Here is an 18,631-nt window from a genome sequence, read left to right as displayed (position 1 = left end):
GCGGTTCCCCCCCGCATGCCTTAGATAACACCCCCTTTGCCTAAACTAGGATTTTAGACTCCGCCCCTCTATTCCTAAGTCCGTGCTTTTGAATAATTAGAATTCTGCTATGAAACTGTCATATTACTGTCATGCTAATGTCCGATTACAAATGAGTTTTACGATCAAAATGCGCGCTCAACCGTTCATAACGCAAACATCAGCTGAATTTTATTAATCGGTCGGAGCGGCGGGGAAAAGGGCTTTCAGTTTCCTCGTTTCTATGCTGGAAACTAAACTATGACAGCGCGTTATGTTATGGAAACGTACCGTCACATTGTCGCCGTCATCAGACATCACGTTGACTGTCGTGCCGTTGGTTGGCGAAGACAATAGACACGGCGAAGTACAATGTGTAGAGACGATATAACAGTCCCTGAGATACAAAAGCCGGCTGCGAACCTAATACGTTTTAAAAATTTCTTAAATAGAACTTACTGCTATTTAAAAAATGTTGATACAACATTCAGATTTATTAAATACAAAAAATATAACACAAACTTAACTTTCACTTACAAAATGTATAATATTGTAATAGCACAAACACGTTTTAACTTTATAGGTAAGAGTGAAAAAAAAATTTTTAAGTCTGTTTATTTCTTTTTTTTATCCTCAAGTACTATATGGTGGGATAAAACGTATCTTTTGGAAACTATATCACCTATTTAAACCAAGTACTTTTTTTTATAAGTCGACGAAGTCCTTCCCAAAAGCTTCATCAAATTTTTAACTTTTCTGCGGCTCTTTCTTTATCGTGACTTGCGACTCTGCGCTTACCTTCATCAAAATTATGGTCTTCTTAAGATCAACACAAGTAGGTCAAGTAGCGAACACACCTGAATATGCTCCCAGTGTAAACCGAAATCGTTAGTGGTTAAAAAACTATTAACTTCCAAGGATCCTATATAATAATCTGTGATGTAAAATAATAAACACATCTATAACTTTTTTATTCAATTATATTATATTATTGATTATACATATAGAAAAAAAATCAAAGAATTGCATTTTAGTATATAGAGTGTAAGAAAACCATTAACTGAACCATAAATATTAAATTTAAATTGAGAAAAATATCAATTTATTTCCGAGAAATAATATATGATACGTTCTCAAATGAAACATAGACTGAGACTTTCATGAAACATTGATCTGTAGTCCACGTTTCAATTGAACGTATCATATAATTCAGTTAAAGACCACGACTTTCGAAGAATTGTATTTTTATTCTCTTATCAGAAATAATATACTAGAAAGATATGTTCGACTTTACGCTTTAGAACGTTTATTGTCCTACGGCTTCGCAATGGCAATATCTTGTACACCGAGAATACACGTGTGGATACCGCGTATCAATTAAAGGGGAAAGTGGTGAAAGGCGAAGTAGAGAATCGAGATTGATGTGTTTTAAACATTTAAATAGAAATTTAAACGTTTATATTTAGGAATTTGAACTCTATTTAAATCGTTATTTTTTGATTATTTTTAATACCAAATTGACAGACTTCTTCTATTGCACGTTAAACATGTTATATTTTTATATTTTATGTACATACTTGTATACGCTATTATGTATAAATCCAATTGAAATGCGAATATATAACACGAATTTATTTTTTCGTACAAAATGCTTGTCAAGCTTAGTCTTGTTTCTTAAAAATTTAAATAGCGCAGAATCTCTCAAGCAATTGTCAATAAATTTCACTCGTATTTATATATATTTATATACAATAAAGTATTTGTTTCATATAATAATTTATTTGTTTTATACAATAATTTATTCGTTTTTGATAGTTAAAGATGAAAGAACGAAAAAGTAAATATAATACAATAAATATAATTTACAATAAGTATATATATGATGATAATATTTGTAAATTAAAATTATGTTATATATATATAGTGTATTTTATAAAAAAAAATTTTATACTCGTAAATATTTATATAGATAAATTATTATTACATTTTTTTATTGTATATTTTTAACAAAATTATTTTTCTTCTTTAGTAATTATTTAGTTTTTTCCTGTTTTATTGTTTCACTTTTGATGAAACGTACGACTTTTGATAAAATTTGTAGAACATGAACCAATTTATTGCCACATTTATTAAAAACATAATGCCGAAAAGGCTTGGTATATGACAGTTTGGCATAAGAATTTGCACTGTGTAGAGTATGAAACCAAAGAACTGCACCTATTTATATGACAAACAAATCAACATCAAATTTTATACTTTTTAATTTTTTCATAAATAAATGAGGGGAAAATTTTTAAAATATAAACATAAAATCTACTGTATATTTGTATTCTCTTTTTATATCTTCTTTTATCTTTTATTTTGTTTACTAATACTTAAAATAATCTTTTAATTATTCTGATTTTTTAAACGTGATAATACTTGAAATAAACTTCTAAATATACTTAGTATTCTTTTTATAATATAATTAGGCTACAATAATGATACTTGCCATCTGAAGAATGGTGATGTAAGATTTGACCGGCATAATGATCGCTTGAGCACGTGGTCCGAATGCCGCGAGAAGATAGTAGGTATACATTATTACATGCACGCTACAATTAACCAACGTGACGAACGTGGACATCTCTCCAGCTAGATATTTTACGGTTATCCAACTAAACATCAGACTCGATACGTGATGGTATAAATGCAGGGCCGAAATCTGTTTATTTTTCTTTCTCAGCATAAACATTATCGTCTCTATGCAATCGATCATTTTTAGCAATAGGAACCACCACAGGATTTGAATATACTGCAATTAAATTTCGAATATTAATATATCGTATGTTATTGTAAAAAATGTATACACAATTTGTACATCTTGAAAAATTCATCAATTATCCGTATTTTGGTAAACATACCGAAAAAGGGACCCACCACCGATGACCTTGACTTTGATATGTGTTATCAAGGTTGGATCCTCTTTTCGATATATTTACCATCCGTGCATCTTATTGCGTGACGTATTTGAGAAGCATATTATTATATCACGTTCTTGAGAAGCATATTATTATATAATGTACGTGTAAAGATATATAAAAAAATTTATTTGCGTACCTTATAATAATGTGGTTCGTAGGAATAAATAACAGGCATGCAAGTTAACGGTATATCTTTCATCCATCCGGCGGCTAAATGTTCTCGCACTAGCCAAGCGTTCGCTATGATTTGAAAAATGTTATAAATTTTTATGAATGTCTTTAGAGAATAAGGCGGCCTGTTCTTCATAAATCGAGGACCCCAATATAGGATGACGTATAAATATATAATTATTATAAGTGGAATTTGGTATATCGAATCGATTAGGACCCAATCGTTTGTTCGTGGATCTGAAAAATTAGAATCAAGTTTTGTTAGAAATATCGTTTTTTGAAAAATATGCACTGACTTTTTTCTTTTTGACTTGTTTTTTTTTGTTTACTTTGTTTTAATAAATAAATTATTTAAATTAGTAAATCGCTCTTTGAATAACTATATGACGTGAATGATATTTCTATCATCTAATCTTAACATGAGAAATGCAGAAAACATCGAATCATTTATCTATCATTATATTAATGCGCAACTCACCCGCCAGTTCTGTCCAATAATAATGAAATCTTTTGGACAAATCCATTATGTGATTGTGTTTGATTTGCACTATGAGAAAGAAAAGGACCTAATGCAAAGAGAACTTAACGAGAACTTAGCTGCGACGATATCCAAAAAGTTAAACATTCACTGTTGAAGTTATTTCTGTCTGATTGGCTTCTTACTAGTATACTTCTGACTAGAAAATAAAGTTGAAAGTTTTATTTATGATAATCTATACAATCATGTACAAATGTAAATTCTCAATCATTTCAAATTCAAATTATTTGCATGGAATTTAAATTTGTATGTAAATATATCTTAAATGCGCAACTTTATAGTGAAAATCGTATTCTAAACCACATTTATAGCACATTTATGCCATTCTCGATAAACGTACCACTAAATGTGCCCGAGGGCACATTTATACGTACATTTATATGTAATACCGGCGCTTGTACTTGATGCTTCGTAAGTTTAATTAATTCTATCACTGTTATACAATTGATTTCATTAATAAAATTATTACAGATCAAGTTTCTGTAAATAATATAACTTTTTTACATAACAATATTAATGATATTTGGTCAATTCTGAAATTTCTTCTAAAAGTATAGTTGTGTAAAGTGCAATGAAGAGTGCATTTTGTTTGACACTATTTTCACTTGGAAGGATTAATTAAGACGAAGAATCTTGCACTTTGAAGCAAAACTAGCTTGAAAGAGCACACTCAATTGCAATATCATGGATGTATTTGACGATTATGGCTTAAAATAAATAATAAAATTAAAAAGTTAAAAGAGGCTCGAATGATAAATATCAATAAATATCGATCGATAAATATTAATTCTCTTTTTATTAATTATGGCTTAGTTTACACTAATATACTTTAATACGTATTACACTGGCCAATCATAGCCATTCCTCTTAAAGAATGGAACGACTGTGATCGGACAGAATTTATTTTACGTATTAAAATATATTATAAACTAGGTCAGTGCTCGGAGATAGTTGCCCTTTTCGGGCCGATATGTGAAGCGACGCCTACGGTCCCCTACTACCGCTCGAGGCTCGACGGCCGAGCCGGCGATCGCGTGCGTAACGCTATGTTAGGTAACGCTATAACGTATATAATATATTACTAATAGACACATTAATATATTATATAATGTTATAGTAATATATATGTTATAGTAATATATACATATATTACTATAACGTATATAATATATTGCTAATAGACAAATTAATATATTACATAATATATATATTATATTAGCCATTGATCATGCGATCGAAAAATTTGGAAAATAAAAGCCGTGCGTAATCGTGACCCGCGGATATTTCGAAATAGAATAGACGTTTTTGAAGACGTTTATAATGATCACAAGCTCCGACAAAAATATCGGTTAATTAAAGAATGTTGTTACAATTATATGCGCGTTTGCGTTTTGTGTTGCAGTAGCGTCGAAAGAAAAATCGAAGTGAAATTTACTAATTTAACTTATGGCGCGTAATATAATGAATAACTGTTTGAAGGCCAATCACAGTGCCCTATGCGCGTAATAAGCATAATATATATACAACACATGAAATAAATAAATAAATGTACCTCTAAAATCATAAATGTACCTCTAAGTTAGAGGCGCTATAAATGTGTGATGAGAATACGACTGACTTTAGCCGTATATTTATCTGCGCCTCTAAATGTGGCACTTTAGATGTGCCTCTAAATGTGAGCTCAGAATAAGGGCCATTGCTTTTAGCCATTTGTAAGTTAACCTAAAAATATTAATTACGCATTAATTACATTTATATATAAAATACAAATAAACATTAAATACATGAATGCGCGTTCGCGCGTATAATTACCAGCTTATCGTTATCGAAGACATGGCCATCCAAAATCTCTAAATATTCCTTCGATTTATTCATAATCATTTTCCAATAATGTATTTATCACAAATATGTTATAATTGATAATGCACAGATTCACTCTACTGTAAGTATTCGCTCAATTTTATTAATGTAATCAAACTTTGCTCGATATGACATCGATTAAAAGAAATCACTTCTCTTCCTTACACTATTCCGCGTTAATGTCCCCTACTACCGCACGAGGCTCGACGGCCGAGCCGGCGATCGCGTGCGTAACGCTATGTTAGGTAACGCTATAACGTATATAATATATTACTAATAGACAAATTAATATATTATATAATGTTATAGTAATATATATGTTATAGTAATATATACATATATTACTATAACGTATATAATATATTGCTAATAGACAAATTAATATATTACATAATATATATATTATATTAGCCATTGATCATGCGATCGAAAAATTTGGAAAATAAAAGCCGTGCGTAATCGTGACCCGCGGATATTTCGAAATAGAATAGACGTTTTTGAAGACGTTTATAATGATCACAAGCTCCGACAAAAATATCGGTTAATTAAAGAATGTTGTTACAATTATATGCGCGTTTGCGTTTTATATTGCAGTAGAAAGAAAGATCTAAGTGAAATTTAGTAATTTAACTTATGGCGCGTGATATAATGAACTGTTTGAAGGCCAATCACAGTGCCCTATGCGCGTAATAAGCATAATATATATACAACATGGTAAATAAATAAATAAATGTACCTCTAATATCATAAATGTACCTCTAAGATAGAGGCGCTATAAATGTGCGATGAGAATACGACTGACTTTAGTCGTATTACTAGTACATTTATCTGCGCCTCTAAATGTGGCACTTTAGATGTGCCTCTAAATGTGAGCTCAGAATAAGGGCCAAAGAGTTAAAAATGCAGATCTTTCGGAATAGAATAAAAATATACTAAATATTATTATAAATTGGAATAATAATATTGAATAAAGACTTTTGATTGTAATATAATTGATAAAGAAACGGTATAAACGATATAAACAAACTTGACGTATTATATTAATTGGATACTTGTATGTGCATATGTGCAATTTTTGTAGCAAAGTTGTGCACACATACGTCAAAAATATTAATTATATAAATTAATTTATAAGATGCAGAGGGACATTTGGAATCAAAATTTCGATGATAATACATTATACCAAATTAATATTAAAAGTTATTAACATTAATATCCCATATGCGTTTTTATTGAATAACCAGAGTAAAAACATTACTGTTCGATGCGTCGTGCCTTCGTTGGAATCTCGTGCGTTGCATATGCTCTCGAAATTCATGTCAGGAGGTCATTGATGCGATGTATAGATGACAACCCAAATAAATTCTTTTATTGCACTCAGCAAAAAATACTTATTACAAAAGGATTAAAAAGAACACAAATGAAAAAGAATTGATTAGTACGAGTAATCGGGAATACTGCTACGCACGACTGGCACACTGCTGGAACTGACTACAGCATTCCGCCAAAGTAACTAGGCGCTCAGGAGCGTAGGATTAAACGTGACTCCCAACAATTACACTTTGATAATAAAAATAATTTCAACTAACTTGAAGGGGATTTTATGTAATTATTAAATTATACGATTGACTATATTTCATGTAAATAAGAAATCTTCTTTTTGTTTTTTTCTCATTATTTTATTGTGGTTAATTGCTTTATGCTGTTTTTAGAAAATGTTAATTTATATCAAGAAATAGCAGAAATATAGATTGTTATGAATTATATATTTGTTATGAGATAGGCTACTCTTTTTGGTTATTATAATTTTATTAACTTGAATTTGTTAAAATAATAAGAAATAGCCCACACTTAACACGGCCGGGTCCGTGGCTGTTGGGGCTCACAATATAATTAATACTAAACTGTAACGATGGGCGCCAACTAATTTATGAAAAATTAGTAAAACTAATAATATAATAAATATTGAAAGAAACTCAGGGGTGGGAAGTTGGAAGAATCTTGGAAATGAATTATAAGAAACCGGAAAATTCTGTAGAACGAAAAGATTGTCTTAAACAAAATTATAAGTTTAATAATGATAACTTACATATGATAATTGCTGATAAACCGTGTCGTCTTCGATAATTCCATCATTTTATAATGCTTCTAGTTAACAAATTCTTCTCAATAACTTGTCTATAATAATCTGGTTAATAGCGGTGATCCAACCCTTCGGGAGAACGATTCTAAGACTTTTCATTGTAAACTCGTGGACTGTTCCACGTCCTTCCTTAGAGTGACGATTTTGACCACTGACTCGCTGCTTCGTTGATATGCCAATGATGGGAGATTTCGTCGTCTCTTTCTCGGTCTGATATCTCGTCGTTATATTCCGCTGATCGCTTTCTCAATTATCTCGACCAATTGTCGAATGCGTTTGACTATAAACTTATTATTAAATTATTTCAACCAAAACTATGTTCTCTGTTTATTTGCAATAATCTTATCAATTTTCCCATTTAGGGGACATTTGCGAGAACTCCCATCGGGTCGGTTTACGTCGACGTTGAAGAAAATATCATATTGTTACTGTTAATTATAGATTGTTTTACGTTATGACATCTCGATTGGATAATATTATCTTGAGCTTTTTCACTTTAAATATTATTAAAGAGAGAAAATAAAAGTGTATGTAATATAAGAATTTGAGTTAAAGCAAGCAGGAATTTTTTAAACTTGGAAACCATTATTAATATGTATTAATAAGTATGTATTAAGAAGTGATACTGGCGATATATATATTTTAAACATAAACCTAAAAATATATCACTGTGTCAATTGATTAAGCTTTACGTTAACAAGAATATGCAACCGACATACATCACATTTGCCGGAAGAAAGTTTACTGTGTTGATATAACTATAAAATTATATAAATTTGTCACGCAGACTATATTGATAGTGATCAAACAGATAATATTAGATAACATCAAATAAATTCGTGATATTATTCAACAAAACAATATTTAAGTTTATTATTAGATATGCAGCTATAGAGAAATAGTTTTGTATACAAATCATAGAAAATATATAAACAAAGAATAAATAATTTAAAAATTTATTAGAGAATGTAATATATTATATTACAAAATATTTAACAAAGGGAGTTGTATAACGTATACGAAACGGAACATTGGGACATTTATTGATTATTATTAACAGCTTCTTGTTTCTAAATTTACATTTTATATATTTATAAATGAAAAAAATATCAGTATTCTACTATATGCATACAATCGAATGTTTATATTATAAATTTGTTCATTAGTATTGTGCATTAGCTGATTATCGATAAAATAAACTTTGTGTTCTGCGCTGCTCTTTTTATTATTTACATTTATCGTATAATGACGTTAAGGTGAGAAAGCGAGCGAAAAATAACGTTTTTTGATCCCGATAAGTTTACGATACAAACATTCGATTGTAAAAACAAACAATAATCGATGCTTTTCGAATTTGCGTATATCTCACTATCTATTAGATTTTCCTCTTAGGTTTATTGTATGCCTTTTGATAGAAATTATAAAACAGATAGAAATTTATCATTAAATTTCCGATATATATTATGGCCAACCAATGCTTCACTACCTTGCAACCTGGCAGAAAGTTCTGCGAAGCATATATTATCAGTATGACGAATTGCACCTACAATATAAAGAAAACATTACAAATATATCATTAACTTTGGTGGATGATGTTTTTAGGGAGATTTTTAAAGATATAAAATATATATATTTATATAGTATACGAATATACATGTATTGAGATTTATGGATAATATTATGGATAATATATTATGAATATTAATTAAACATGAGTAAAAAAGGTAATTTGAAGAGAATAGAAATGACAGATTATTCCACATAAAAAATGTGCAGAAAAAATTGGCAGCATTTACCATACAATCGAATGTTCATACTATAAATTTGTTCATTAGTATTGTGCATTAGCTGATTATCGATAAAATAAACTTTGTGTTCTGCGCTGCTCTTTTTATTATTTACATTTATCGTATAATGACGTTAAGGTGAGAAAGCGAGCGAAAAATAACGTTTTTTGATCCCGATAAGTTTACGATACAAACATTCGATTGTAAAAACAAACAATAATCGATGCTTTTCGAATTTGCATATATCTCACTATCTATTAGATTTTCCTCTTAGGTTTATTGTATGCCTTTTGATAGAAATTATAAAACAGATAGAAATTCATCATTAAATTTCCGATGTATATTATGACCACCCAATGCGTCACTATCTTGCAACCTGGCAGAAAGTTCTGCGAAACATATATTATCAGTATGACGAATTGCACCTACAATATAAAGAAAACATTACAAATATATCATTAACTTTGGTGGATGATGTTTTTAGGGAGATTTTTAAAGATAAAAAATATATATATTTATATAGTATACGAATATATGTAATGAGATTTATGGATAATATTATGGATAATATATTATGGATATTAATTAAACATGAGTAAATAAGGTAATTTGAAGAGAATAGAAATGACAGATTATTCCACATAAAAAATGTGCAGAAAAAATTGGCAGCATTTACCATTTGTGCTATAGTTATCCACTGTTTCATAGGTGCTATAGCCTTTTGAATGTTTGGCCCGTAAGCTGCTAGGAAGTAGTAGGTGTACATTATCACATGTATGAAACTGTTCAGCGCGAAATTGAATAGTGTGGGACCAAAAGCGAAATATCTTGTAGCAATCCATGCGAGAAGTAAGGTAGATATATGATGGTATAAATGTAAACCAGACACCTGATTATTTTTCTTCCTTAATACGAATATGGCTGTTTCGACGTAATCCAAGATTTTCAACAGAAAATAATAAAATGTGGCCTTATATAACTGCAATATAACATTCAGATGTATTAATTAATTTGCATTGTATATTATTTTACAAAACGAATATGTATGAGTATAGTAAGTGATAAATAGCGTAATTATGACATTATATATACATATAATATATGTGTTGACATACATATTCATTTATTAAAATAAGAATACTTTGATATATAAAAATGTATACCATTAACATTTCTTTTTTTTTTTGCGCTATTGTTTTTCAAATAAAACTTAGCCGAAGACTTACCGAGTTGTTTTATTTTAACGAAAATACACTGCTCAAAACAAATAGGGAACACTTTTCATATCCTAAAAATTGAGCTATTTTCAAATCGTTGAAACAAAAAATCATCGTAGACAAAAAATTAAAAAAGCATTTTGAAGCTTGAAGTTTCAACTTTAACAGGCTATCGGTGGTTTAAAAAAATTTGTTTATCTTTCTTGTTCTGTGCTTTAAAAAAGAACACATCGTTTTTTTCCTTAAAATTACGTATTTTTGACACTCTGCAGTTCGATAAAAAATTTCTCTCGAAAAATTCAACTCAAATTCCATAAACTACAACATTTTGCCTACAAGAAATTTTGTTATTGAGCTGCAGAGTGTTAAAAACATATAATTTTAAGGAACAAAACAATATGTTCTTTTTTAAAACACAGAATAAGAAAGATAAAAAAATTTTTTTAAACTATTGATAGCGTGTTGAAGTTAAAACTTCAAGCTTCAAAATGCTTTTGTAATTTTTTGTTTCGAAAATAGTTCCAAAAATAATCAAATGTTTAGGGTATGAAAAGTGTTCCCTATTTCTTTTCTTTTCTTTTCTTTTTTTTTTTTTTAGTAGTGTATAACACAAAGTTATATTTAATACAGACAAATGCGTACTGAATTTCTTTCAAGATTAGACTTTAAATAGACATCTGTCAATGATATATATATTCTTTTCTATGTTTTATATGTAAGTTATTACCTTCATTGGAATATAATCGTAGGAGAAATCAAGAACTTGGGAACACACTAAATTTGAACTTTTGAACACACCGGCATCGATGTAGTCATAAAACAACCAAGTGTTTGCCACAATTTGTATAATATTATACAACTTTATAAACGTTTTCAGTGAATATGGCTGCCTATTCTTCATAAATCGAGGCCCACACCTGAGTACGAAATACAGATACGCGAATATTATAAGTGGCACATAATAAGAAGATTGGATTAAAGGAAAATCAGCTACTCGTGGATCTGAAAATTAAGTTAATATATTGAATTATGGGCAAACAGATCATGAAAAAACCATGCAGTTAGATCAACATTTAAATTCTACATTTCTACATACTTCAGCGTATGTAGAGCATAATAGATATACTACGGTAACATCTGAGCCTGCGAGTTAGATCATATTTGTAGAAATGTAGAATTTAAATGTTGATCTTGATTAATATATATTAATATATATTAATAGAATTGAAAATATTTATTAATTATCGTTAAATTTCAAGTTAATATATTATAATGGCTTTAAACAATATTCTTACCAAGCTGGTCTGTCCATAAACGTTGAACTTCTTGCAAGAAATCCATAATAGATCGGCAATTTTGTTTGTCGAACTTTGTTTAATAATCTTGTCTGTTAGATTTTGCTTTATGATAAAATTTCACCGTTTGGCTAGTATTATTTATCGTAATTTATATTGTAAAGTTTCAGTATCGAGACTTAACGATCAAAATCGATGACACATAATCATGTAATACACACAGTCATCTGGCACGCAATTTTTATTTTATTGTACTTATACCCTGTGCTATTATGAACTTTGATCTTGATTCCGTATGCAAGAATATAAATTTTCTATTATATGATCTAACGTCGATCGCTGTGTTATAGTGTCAATACAATGTCAATATAATTCATACGTAACGCATAAGAGTAACGCATATATGCAGAAAATTAAAATAAATTACAACAAAATTCAATCTTAATCTATCGGGTAATCAGAGAATTCTATTTTAGCTGAACATAAGATGAGATTCAACATTACTTATATATTATTTGTCCATATGCGTTTGTTTACTTACACCCAGTATACATCGTGTCAGTTCTCAGTCACGCCGCGCGCTGGTATTATCTCCCCTCCCGAGTCGCCGAGCGAGAGAGAAAGAGGGGGCTCGTATTTATTTCATATTAAACGCGCACTATTATTTTACGCGCCCTCGGACGACGATGGTAATCCCGCGACAAATTATCACCGGATCCCGGTTGGCGCCGGAATTCCGCCTTTTCTTCCGTGTTCCTCTGCTGTTCTGTGACGTCGCCTCGCTTCCGCGATGGGAAGGCCGTGCCGTTAATGTTGCACCGGTAACTACAATATATCTCGCGAGGGAAACTTCATTGCGGCGGCGACGCATCGACGAAATAGCGCGGCGGTCCCGAAAATGAATCACACTCGACCGTTTAATTACTTCGAGAGCAGTTTCGAAAATATTGCTGCAATTACAAACCATTTTTTTGCTTATTCATCTAAACACGTAAGAGCCTGAAAGAAATTCATTTTTCTTAATTTTCGAATATATTTAAATACTATTTATGATATATTTAAGTTATATATTATTTTCTTTAACGGATTCTTATCTTTTTATGGTCAATTGATATGACATTAGACGTTAAAGCTTTGTATCTACGGGAAAGATTTATTGACAACGTTTGATTAAACTCTGATACGGAAAAAAACTTACTTCAGTCTTCGCGGAAACATCGCTTCTCGTTTACCAAATGCTACTATCCGATACTCTGTATACATGGTTCACGGTGCAAGCGGCGCCAACCTGGCAAAGAATATGGATGTTCATGTTGAAGCGGACGAGCTCAATCTATCGGATGACCTCTTTTTCTACCTGGCGATTGAAAGAAAAAAAAGCAACACATTGATATACACAAGCGAAAAACGATATACGAGGGAAAATCCGACTCGTGCAGTCCCGAGGACGGGCTTGTCGGCGACAGCCCTCGATACTTGCCCTCCCATCGATATACGACGACGCCCAATCGACTACGCCATGGTGTAAATTACGTTCGAGAGCAGTGTTTTCGTCGCGACTAGACAAGTTTTCGTAAGACGCGAGGTAAAAAAAAAAAATTGTGCTTACAAGCGAGACGTTCTTGAGGGATCGCTGAATTGAATGGGTTTAAGCATTTTGCTTTGGTGAGACTCTTTTCGCTCAATCGATTATGGAGAAGCTCGATTAGCCATGCTTAATATATCTTTCTGCAATATTGCAGACTTTACTACTTTCAAGTCGTAGTCTGGATAGCTCCTTAGTGGCAAAAAGTTTTCGCTTCCGTCTCAGTACTTATCTCGAAAGTATGTACAGGGGGGGAGGGGGAACAAACTTCTGGAGAGTTACTTTTTCTCATTTGAATTCAATGCAGTTATTGAGAAATAAAAGATAGATTAATAAATAACTAAAAATATATATTTTTAATTAAACATAATACATAATAAATATACAATATAAAATAAATAATAAAATATTATTTAAATCAATCAATGTTAAAAAAGGAGGTACTTTTAAACTTTTGATATTTTCTTTCTTATTGAATATTCCGTCTATAAAGATAACTACTGATTCGTAATTAAGCATTTTACAAATTATTTTTCGTAATAAAAAATGCCGTCTAACCGTTGACACAAAATATACACAATTAGTTTATGATAATAATCATTAATTTATTTTTGCATAAAATTTTGTAATATGCCCATGTGATAATATTTTAAAGATAATAAATCTGATGAAGATGATTCTTTGTCTGAAAAAATAGATAAACATATATTCTTTTTTTTGCATTTGTATATGTATATGTATACTATCTACTACATGTTGTGCTAAAAGAAACCTTGAGAAGTGCTTCGTAACCGTCATGCAAATGATAAATTGACAGTTTTCGTTATGGTTGTAATTCGTCGAATTAATAATGTTCTATACTCTATGCAAATCTTCTGATTATCTCGCTTCTCGAGATCTTCTTGCTTCGTCCTGAAATTTAATTCTCCCTTTACAATAAATTTATTAATAAATTGATATTTTTTTTTACGATTTCTATAGAAGAAATTCTATAAAAAAAAATTATAGAAAGAAGAAATATTAAAAGAAATGATAGTAAAATAAAAGTTGTTTATTCGGTTAAGGTATAACTTGGCGTTAAATGTAAATGCTAAGAATTTACAATTCTTCAGAAAAGAGCATGGAAATAAATTGCTTTGTATTTGAATAAGGTTAAATGATAAAAATTGAAGAAAGATTGATTATTTGAATGTGTTTATCTGCATGTTTTGTTATGAAATAAATTCCTGCATATATATATATAGTGTACTAGTAGTTTCACAAAATACAATGGATATTTTGTCAATGAATTTAATAATATATTTTTTAAATAAAAATATAAAATATTTTTTTTTATACAAAACTGTTATTACTTTTTATATAATTTTTATGAAATGTATGTCACATATGCAATTTATATATATAAACTTGCATTATACGAATTCTAGAAACAAAATATTTGAAAGCGTTTTCATTTTTTTGAAGATGATTGATGCAAATTCGATTACAAATATCAGCAACAAATGAGCAACAAATAAAAATATTAATTAGAATTGATTCTGCTCATTCTGTTCCGCTAACTTATAAGACGTAATATCTCAAGTCTAATTAAAAATCTAAATTTTTTTATATATAACGATTATGATAACGCAATTGTACTATTAATGTCTTAATATTTCGTATATACATGGCATATAATTCCCTATTGCATTTAAGTACCACGATATTGCATAGTTTTTGCGAATAAAGTAAACATTCTATTATTAATAATAAATTGTAATTAACAATTAATGTTAAAAAGAGTAGAATGGATACAAACGTTTTGGACGCCTGACATATTCGTCTTCACGGTTTCGGCGTATTTAAAATGCCGAATAATATATAATAGTACAAAGTGTACCGTATAAATAAAGGGTATAAATATACATATAAAGTGAGTGTAAAATCGTATATGTCGTTGTTGTTGAAGATTTGACCGGTTTAAAATATTTTGAAAGATTTCAATGATAATCGATTATTGAGTGCATTGTCACGTTATAAATATTAAATCTATGTCCGTCATGATGATGTTGTTAAAAGCATTTCATTATTACTGGACAGAAATGGCCGGTGTGAGTATGAGTATATAAAACATCGGAATGACAGTCATTTTCTCTCTTGTCATTCTAGTTATCGACGAATGCATAACAGTAAAAAAACTGAAGGTACTTAAAATATTTTTTTTAAAAGAAATATAATTTATTTAAGAAATAATATTAGCTAGATATTATTTCTACGATATATCAAAATTGTTTAAAGTGAGTTTAGAATCAAAAAACATCTCTTCACCGAATAGTTTTTATCTAATAAGATTATCAACTAATAAGACTGCATATTGTAAATCTGTATTTGAGTTTTCAGATCAAAGAACAAACAATTGGCTATCAATTCTATATATCAAATACCGTTTCTATTAACTGCTATCGAACATATCGCCGCGGGTTGGTTTACGGAAATACCTTTAACTTGCATGTCGGTTGATTATTCACACAAGCCTGGCCCTTACAGAATTGTATGTTGTTAATTATGTATCTCTAATGTGAAAATTTAAAATCAATAATTCAATGTACATGTTTAATCAGACATCTTATCAGTTTACTCACAGTTTCAATTATTAATTACACATTATCCGTTTTAAAAAGTTTTTATGTGATTTGCTCCTGATAAGATTTTTTATTCAGAGTCAGATAACGAGATTCGTCGCATAATGCTAAAGAGTAAAATCCATTGAATAATGGAAAACGATTACATGTGTATGAATCTCACACACATCTACTTATAAATTATATATATGTTATAAATAAATCATAAACATTTAACAAATTATACGGATTCTTATAGTTGTCTACGATTATGTAGTGGTTATTGCTCTTAAAGCTGGCCGACCTCATCGAAACAGGCATATACGTGCTCAAAAAGAAATACAACTAGATCTCGTTTCTACACGTGTATCACCATTTTGTGTGTTTACCCAGCCCAATTGTGTGTTTAGCTGGATTTACATAAAGTACGTTGCTAGTGGAATGACGACTTTTATCACTTTACTCAATTGCTCTGTACACTTACTATTTGCTTGTTACATTTGGACCGACTATACGGAAAGTGATTAATCCGATAAAGCCATCCATAACTATTCTACAAATGGCAAATTGACATATAGAATTTGTCATCGAGATGTTCGCGAAACGTATTCGTATGTTCGTGAATATATAAATACATATAAATATACATACACACACACACACAGAAGAAGAAAAAATAATATGTAAAAATGGATTTTGTGTGTGTGTATGTGTGTAACGAATTATTTAATAAACTGTCCGATTTCTATTCAAAGAGGTACAATTCACCGTACTGATAATTTACTTATTGTTAGTTCAAATATTATTCCCGAGTTGTCTAGTACCAAGTGTTTTCGGACCTGTTTTCATTGGAAATTTGATAATAAATCTGTTCTTATTCTACAGATTCTATAGGAACCGCTATATAAAATCTAAGAACGTGTAATATTGCCAATGTAAGCTTAAAAATAATTTAAAAATAGATGTGTGCCGAAGTCGAACCGAAGTGTAATGCATTTATAATATAAACTTTATATAAATTTTTATCAAAAATTTAGTATTAGCGCATATAACGCATTTTCTTATAGTATTTCGTTTTATGGTTTTAGTTTTGCATTACATATTATGTATATAGATATATTATTTTGCTATATGTTTATCCAAAAACCAATTTGTTTGTAGCATCAAATTAGCATAGCTTGTATTTTTGTATTTCAATATTATCTGTCTTATTATATACAGTTAAAAATTTAGATTAGTCACATCTAATAATTATTTATTACAAACATCAAAGATGATAACATTATTTTTTTTAAATTTTTTCTGTAGTATTTTTTACAAAGTAATATATTTTAATATTTATATATGTTTTATTAACAATAAGTTCGAAATATCTCTATTATATGCATGTATTTTACTCTTGTAGGCAAGCTAACACCGCCACTCATTCACATTTAGCAACAAACTGGCATTTTATTGTGCAATATTTCTGAACGTGATTTTTTGTGATAGGAGTGCCAGGAGTTAATAGGAATTTTTATATCGTTGGTTATATGTGGTAAATCAACTATTTATCATAACTAACAAATTTGGGTAATGAAATTATATCATCATACGGAGATAAATGTATCATAGCATCAAATTATTTTATACAAATACAAATTGTATAGATTTTTACCCTCTCTTTTACCGGATAATTAGTAATTAACTGATTAGCTTAGTTCTTGATAACCAATTAATAAAATACGCGTAATCTCGAGGGAAGACTCTCTTCCGAGATTAAGGTCTAAATTATAAGACAGGGTCGAGACGAGCGTAAAGCCATCAGAAGTGGAAAAAGGACCCGTAGGCTAGGCCCTCGGCAAAAGGAGGAGCGAAACTGCATCTCGGGCGAGTTGGGAGTACAACCGAAACGGTGGCTTCGAATCCTCCGCGCGAAGAGGGATGAGGAGGATCGTGGCGTTTGCGCCGGCGGTCGTTGAGGAAAGGGTGCGTTGAGAGGGTAGTCTAGGTGGTAGGGATGGATATGTAGGTGGTGGTGTACGATAAGGGTGGGGGTGAACAGGGAGAGGCGTGGAATTGGCGGAGGTAGTCAGTGGCTCGCCGCGCGCCACAACGACGGCCGGACATCGGCGTTGACTTTTTCTACTTATCGTTGCGCGTCATCCACCCGCGCGAGGGACTCCTCTATTTGTTCCGCCGACGGTGATTTCGTGCACGAAAAAAAGATTGATTTTTCCGGCGTATATAAAATATAAAAAATAATCGACCTATTGTGTGTAGTTTTGACGCTTTTTATGCGTTATTTACGCGTTGCGTTGTTGAAGTTTTTTTTTTCTCCTTTAGTGCGCTTTTTGTACACGTACGATTCACCGATCGCATCGTCATGCCGGACGAGGATTTTTGAGCGGCGACGAGAGCCGAGAGAGTAATTCGACGGGACGAGCTTTACAGCGCAGATCGGATAGCAGGAAT

General features: G+C 30.5%; 3 protein-coding genes across 17 annotated transcripts in view; 1 reads left to right on the top strand and 2 right to left on the bottom strand.

The window, feature by feature from the left end:
* LOC115246207 (disks large 1 tumor suppressor protein) overlaps nucleotides 1–18,631 on the top strand; it is a 496,657-nt gene that overhangs the window by 109,088 nt on the left and 368,938 nt on the right. The window lies entirely within an intron of this gene.
* On the bottom strand, nucleotides 1,778–7,035 carry LOC115246210 (elongation of very long chain fatty acids protein AAEL008004-like). The gene is made up of 5 exons (XM_029824900.1): nucleotides 6,809–7,035; nucleotides 3,631–3,829; nucleotides 3,118–3,389; nucleotides 2,510–2,812; nucleotides 1,778–2,235 (listed from the first exon to the last, which is right to left on the bottom strand). The coding sequence occupies exons 2-5, from the start codon at nucleotides 3,674–3,676 to the stop codon at nucleotides 2,071–2,073; spliced, it is 786 nt and encodes a 261-aa protein (XP_029680760.1). The 5' UTR covers nucleotides 3,677–3,829; nucleotides 6,809–7,035; the 3' UTR covers nucleotides 1,778–2,070.
* LOC115246208 (elongation of very long chain fatty acids protein 4-like) lies at nucleotides 8,657–12,392 on the bottom strand. Of its 3 annotated transcripts, none has more exons than XR_003885636.1 (5): nucleotides 11,993–12,392; nucleotides 11,425–11,614; nucleotides 10,157–10,459; nucleotides 9,503–9,905; nucleotides 8,657–8,833 (listed from the first exon to the last, which is right to left on the bottom strand). XR_003885636.1 is itself a non-coding variant. In XM_029824899.1 (4 exons), the coding sequence occupies exons 1-4, from the start codon at nucleotides 12,036–12,038 to the stop codon at nucleotides 9,069–9,071; spliced, it is 792 nt and encodes a 263-aa protein (XP_029680759.1). In that variant the 5' UTR covers nucleotides 12,039–12,386; the 3' UTR covers nucleotides 8,706–9,068. The 3 variants fall into 3 exon arrangements, 1 of the variants encoding a protein (XP_029680759.1); XR_003885635.1 differs by having other exon boundaries at nucleotides 8,660–8,833; nucleotides 11,425–11,699; nucleotides 11,993–12,329; XM_029824899.1 differs by lacking the exon at nucleotides 9,503–9,905 and having other exon boundaries at nucleotides 8,706–9,236; nucleotides 11,425–11,699; nucleotides 11,993–12,386.

This window comes from Formica exsecta, unplaced genomic scaffold (assembly GCF_003651465.1).
Source record: "Formica exsecta isolate Colony F162 unplaced genomic scaffold, ASM365146v1 scaffold140, whole genome shotgun sequence".
In the NCBI taxonomy this organism is placed as follows: domain Eukaryota; kingdom Metazoa; phylum Arthropoda; class Insecta; order Hymenoptera; family Formicidae; genus Formica; species Formica exsecta.
This window is presented reverse-complemented; position numbering and strand designations above follow the sequence as displayed.